General features: G+C 38.0%; 1 protein-coding gene across 1 annotated transcript in view; it reads right to left on the reverse strand.

Annotated features, from left to right (window-relative positions):
• Window positions 1-186, reverse strand: part of SLC1A1 (solute carrier family 1 member 1) — a 51,390-nt gene extending 51,204 nt beyond the window's left edge. Inside the window, exon 1 of the mRNA XM_042012961.1 lies at window positions 23-186. Coding sequence (XP_041868895.1) covers window positions 23-113 — 91 coding nt within the window. The 5' untranslated portion in view covers window positions 114-186. The remainder of the gene's footprint in view (window positions 1-22) is intronic.
• Window positions 187-6,363: the final 6,177 nt, after the last annotated feature.

Raw genomic sequence — 6,363 nt, forward strand, 5'->3', positions numbered from 1 at the left:
CCCTGCCTGTCCCCGCGCTCACCCGCCACCACGGCGACCACCGTGCTCAGCAGCAGCCAGTTCTTCCTCACGAAGCTCGGGCAGAACAATCCCTTCTTGACCGCCTTCGCCATGGCGAAGGCTGGGGCGGTGCGCGCCGCGCGGAGCGGAGCGGAGCGGAGCGGAGCCGAGCCGAGCCGAGCCGAGCCGCCTGCGTGCGCTCCGCGGGGCTGGGCGCTCACCGCGGGGAGGCGGAGACGTCGCGCTTCACCTGGCAACCGGAGAGCCCGGCCCCCCGCCCGCCCCTCGCTCGGCCGGCCCACCTGCCGCCCGGCACACCCCAGCTCCTGCTGAGAGTATCAGGGGCAGCAGCTACATATCTTGTAAGATTTCCCCCCTGGTTTTGATCCTGGTAGGCTTAAATACCAAAACAGCGAAGAAGCGTTTATTTCTCTGTGCAGCTCCCTGTAAATGGTCTCCTTCTCCCTCCCCACCATTAGCTTGATTAAGCTCATATTATATATAATATTTTGACCCAATTCCCTGTGGGGCTATGGTTTTCAATATGTCTATAAACGTGTTGATTTTGATTTTGAAATCTGTAGCTCAATGGTAAATGCAAAAAACAACCAAGCCCAACCACTATCTGCCATTGAATGACTATCTGCCATTGAATGACTATCTTGCTGAATGACATGAAGGAGAGAGCAGAATGAAAGTTTAATTTCTCTTATTTAATTGCACTTGATATCCTTCCTTTCAAAATGTACACTAGTGAGGTTTGCCTGACTTCTGTCTATAACAACTGGGTAACTATGGCTGGGAGGAGATCAGCAAAAACTGCAATTGAAACCTTGTCACTTTTGCTCTTCGCATGAATCAGGCTGTGCTGTGTGACAGCTTGGAGAAAGAGATAAATATGTACCTTGCTGAGTCAGGGAAGAGCGCTGAAATCCACCTGGATGAGAATCAAGAGCTGTCATCAATATCGAGTGTTAAAACCTGGGCCTAGCTGCATAAATTCATACAGAGACACCTAAAAAGTGTCCATTTTTCAGATGTGTAGAGCAACTGCAGTAATTTGTCTGCATCTGTTACCATCAGGAGAATTTAATTTAAAAAATAAGAGGAAAGCTAGTGGTGAAAGGAAGCAGATGAGTAAGTAACCTCTTAGTTTAATTAAGTCATAAAAGGTTTCAGACCACTTAAAAGGAAGGCTGGCATACTACCATGTTACAAGCCACAGCAAAGCAAAACAAAAATAATTAATGCAAATAAATGGTAAGAAATACCATGACTATGCCTAGACTTTGGTATGGAAATGTCACAAAGTGTGACTGGCACTAAAGAGATACACAAAGAAAAAGGCACACCATGCTTCAGGGTGGGCAAGGTCAGGCATACCTTGTGCAGAGGAGCTCTGACTCGGGATCCCATTGCCACAGAGTGTTGTTTTGTTTTTTTTTTCATTTCCTCTCACATACTTGGAGTCTCAGATGTTGCTTTCAGTAAGTTAAATGTCTGATCTGCCCTAGGAGGTGGTGAAGTGGTGCTTCTCTAGACAGTAGGAACAAAGTTATTTGCAAGACATCTTCAGAATGTAGGCCTTCCTTTAATTATCTCTCTATTCACCTTCTCATGTACTCCTTGTTACGACTTACTCTGCTTCTTTTTTGAGCTGTTTTGGTGAACTAGGGGAAATCATTCCAATTCACTGGCTCCTGAAGACTAGCTAAAATTAGGTTAGAGTTTACTTCTTTCTCTATGAAGTATTTATCTTAGTACTAAAGTATTAAGTATCCTTTTTTTTCACTTTAAGGATTTCATAGTACCTTCTTGGTAGATCTAGAATTATCTGCAGCACTCTTAGGAGAGAAAAATGCCATTCTGCAGGTATAAAACAATGTGATTGTAGCTGATATGTTTCTTCCTGGAGGTTGCAATACCTTAAAGGAGTTGCACAACCTTAGAAAAAACATGATACAATTATGCTTTACAACTTATGAAGGCTGGATACAGATCTCATTTTTGTGTCCTGAAACACCAAGAAAATATATCATAATATTGAAGACCTCTATATACCTTTTCTTTCTGTTACAGTACAATGTTACTGTTCTTTTCCGCTAGTGTTTTGTCCCTAAAAATACTTAGGAAGAAAAACATGCCAGAGTTCTAGGCTTTTTTCCTTAATAATTAGTCTTTGTTTTTCTAACTTCAACAAATGTAATTCCATGGCCATGACCTCAAAAGAAAAAAAAAAAAACCCAACAAACAAATAAACAAGAAGTTCATAACACAACACCTATAGAAAATTAAAGAAGTGTTCTAAAAAAAATATTTAGGCAAGTGAAATAGGAATGTTTTAAACATCCTGATGAGCAAGCTCCTTTTAATTTCATTTTCCTATTGTAAAATGATGGACATTGGCTTTGATCCTGGATGTAGAGTCAAGCTGGCAGTTTCTATACAGGGAGCTGTATATAAAAAACCCCAACATCATAAAAAGAGTATCCTAATAAAATGGAAAAGAAATGTAGCCCAAGCCCATGGATCACTCTTGAAATGCTGAAATTATTCTAAAACTTAATTCAGCTATAGAAAAGGACTAAAAGACATAATACTTTGAAAGACTACCTGCGTGTACACCTACTAAGCACAGCTACTGAGCAAACATAAATCTAAATTCTATTTAAAACATTTTTATCTTTGTCTGATTTTGAGACATCCTGGATTCATTATGAAATAAATAAATAGAATGTATTTGTGAAAAAATGTTGATACAATTTATCTGTAAAGATGATACAAACACATTCTTTAGCTATATTGATCAGTGTTACAGAGTTCTCAGAGAAGATCATGGTTAAGATTGTATGCATGAAAAAATACTTTGATTTTTTGTGTTTCGTTTTTTTTTAATGTCCATTAAACATACGGACACCTCAGTCTTGAAAATGTGAACACTATCCTGGGAAACAATGGTATACATTGATCACGTTTGGTTTTTTTTTCCTGAAGGCTAAAATAATTTGGATTACTTTGTTGTAGAATTAGGATCGTACATAAATACAAAAATAACTATTCTATTGAGAAATTTTTACCACATGATGACCTGATACTTACATAGCCATGTCTCAACAACAATTTCCAATCTGTAGAATTGTCTTAGCCACATTTTAAGTGAATTACTTAAGACCAGGCTAGGAATATTTTCAACATTTTGAGGCATTTGAGTGTTTCAGTGCTGGGAGAGGCAGAGAAGTCCTACTGGAACATGTACAGTACAGTGCAGTGCACAGTGTAGCAAGTGGAAGCTTGCCCTTTCCTACTTCTTAAAAAGATCTTCAATGATTCTAGTTAAAAGAGGAAAAATTAACTTCAGTTTTACTTATTTAGATCTTTTTCTGCCTAGGCCAGCTTATTAATATCATTTGTATAAGCTTTGGTGACAGTTGATTTGATCCATAGAAAACTAATGAAGTGCTTTTTTCTCATAGTTTATGGTGAACATAGAAAAGAAACTGCATCACAGGGAATTAATGAAATTTTGAGTATTGTACTTTTTAAATGTTTTGATAAAACAACAGTATTTTAAAAAGACTTCAAAAAATGTGTGCTAATAATCTACATAAAATACAGGTAGAATAATTGAGGTTTTAAATTTTTTTTTTATTTGAGGCCAGTCCACCAGACAGAAACTTTGCAATAGTTTTTTAATAACATAAAGCCATGAGTACATACAAAGTTTGAAAACACAAACTAATCTGTTCCAGTCTAATATCTCTTGTCTTAATGAGAAAATAATCAAATAAAAATTGTAGCCTTTCTAAGTTCAGTGAAGTGACAAAGCATGTGGAAGAAAATGCACAAAGCTGTGTCTTATTTCTGTAAATATTTTACTGTTACCAAGCACCCAAAATCGCAGAAGTTTTTCTTATAGCCTGGAACATGTGCCTCCAGACATCTGACCTCAAAGTTTAACTTCCATATGTGCTATATAAAGTAGCATATATGCTAAGAAAAAATATGATATGCAAAAAAATTCCTCCACTGAGCCAGACTTGACAAAAGCACTGATTGTCCTCAAGGGCAGAGCTGATGGGTGCTGATTTTATATCTGGGGCCATGATACTGGTTTAATAGCATTAATGTCTTTTCTTTCAGAGATGCTGTTTAATCCAGTGTAGATTTAAACTACCAGAATCCTCATTGGTATATTTAATTAATCCAACCCACTCTTATAACTTTAAAGTCATATCTAGCTCTGTTCCAGTAGCTGGTTCCGAATGCACAGAGGGATCCATCTTAACTACTTAGAATTCCCAGAATATTGCCAGTAGATGCTTTATCTTCTGTTTGCACAGGTTTTTCTACAGTCTTACCAAAGACATCCTAAACCTTATCAAATCAGTCATTCCTCTCCATGTGTCCTTCAACTGAGCCTTTTTAGAATTGTTGAATTATGGGTTAAAATACATTAATTGTAGATAAAATGGTCTGGATTTGGTCTAAAATTAACAAAGAGAGGACATTTGGGGGGGTTGTTTGTTTGGGTTTTGGTTTTTTTGTTTGTTTGTTTTGGGAGGGTGTCGGTGGCTGTTGGGGTTTTGTTTTGGTTTGTTTTTTTCTTAATGAAATGAAATCCTGTGCCAAATCGATAGGATTTTTATCTTTGTTGGAGTAAGTGGGACCACACCTGGGAGGAAGACAACAGATGCAGATGGGATTTTGTTTCCTAGCTTATAGCCCTCTAATGCTGCATAACATTTTTTTCTACCAAAACCCAGTTTTTTTCCACCTCAAGTAAATGTTGCTTTATCAGCCATTTTTCACTGTTGATATCAGAACTCATCTGTGTCAAATTAACATAAAAAAATAATTATGAAAACGTATCAGAAATCCTTGGTAATAGTTTACCTTTTATGTATTTAAAACCTTGGATGTAGAACTCTATGTTCTAGATTTTTTTCTAAATCGTGTACCTGGCCCCAGTAAAAATAATGCATATATTGTCACTTATTTTAATGAAGCTTGGAAGATGTTGTGTCCTCATCCTACTTGGAGGAATTTCTATCAATGAGAAAGTATTTGATTATTTTTTTCTTGTTTTAAGTAGTGTAAATATTTCATACTAGGATTGCACATTTTTCTGGCTGCAGATATTTTATGTTGTAAGAAGGTAGGCAAGCAGAGTGGGAAGGTGGCAGAAAATGTGTTTCACAAATTGAGATTTAACTGGTCGTTATGTACTACTCACAGAAGGCTGAAGGAAAGCCAAGCTCTGAAAATCATCACAGGCAGATACATTTTAAAAAAAATTTTTCCAGAATTTCTCATTTGCCTAGAAAGTACGATGGCATGTCTGTGAAACGATCATTGTCCTGGGTTGCAGTGTATTCTATTACCATCCTCATGAGCTGTTGAAACCAGGTGGGGCAGTGTTTCTTTGCCTCCTCCCTCCAGACTATCTTCTGTTAATGGGCCCATCAACACTTGGCCTCATGACTCATCATCCCATTGTGAGATGCTCCACCCAGAAGGAGGAACCAAGCATTCCATCCTGGATATAATCTGAGTTTCTGAACACCAGAGAGAACCTTTCCACTGGATTCCCAGAGGACAGGAGCTACACAGCCACCACTGGACCTTCTGAAGAAGAGCAGACCCTTTCTACAGGATCACCGCTTCAACAGAACCACATCCACCACTTCAGGAGGACTGCAGCCACCATCTTATCGGACTGTTACCACCACCCTGACTAACAGGGCGTCAGGTTGTATCCTGACTCTATCAGTTTAAACCAGTGTTTTCTGCCTTTATTTTTTTTAGATTTCCCTATTACATTGTTATTCTGACTTGGTGCCTCCCACTAGTTTGTTTTCAAACTAGTACAATCATGAGCCAGCAGCTGTATAAATCCAGGTGCATGGCGTGGTAATGATTTTAAAAATGGTTCTTCCTTTTCTTGAATATTCAACCAATTAGGAGTCCATGAAAAAAGCTAGACCAGTATGACTGCTAACAGTTTTCCTTCCTAATTACACAAAATGTCAAGGATAAGTATGAACAACATATATTTCTTACAGCACCCTTCTTTATCCTCATATGAGAAGGAGTTCTGATCGTAATAAAAAATGAATTAAATTTGCACAAAGACTAAAAATGTCTGAGTTTCTGCAAAGCATTTAAAAATGTCTGTCAGAGAATATCAGCATAGCAGGGATGAGATTTGTGTTGAAGGATGATGTCTTCATGAGCAAAATTGTATTCAGTAACTAATCTTTAAATGCTCATAGAGAAGATAAATACATATACAATCCAGAGTGGAGGCTTACTTTTTTACTTCTGATTTCTGTAATAGCTTTCCACCTGCTGACTCAGAAATGG

This window comes from Corvus kubaryi, unplaced genomic scaffold (genome assembly GCF_017639235.1).
Source record: "Corvus kubaryi isolate FWS band 111438036 unplaced genomic scaffold, C.kubaryi_AGA036_p1.0 split1-37296, whole genome shotgun sequence".
Classification (NCBI taxonomy): Eukaryota; Metazoa; Chordata; class Aves; order Passeriformes; family Corvidae; genus Corvus; species Corvus kubaryi.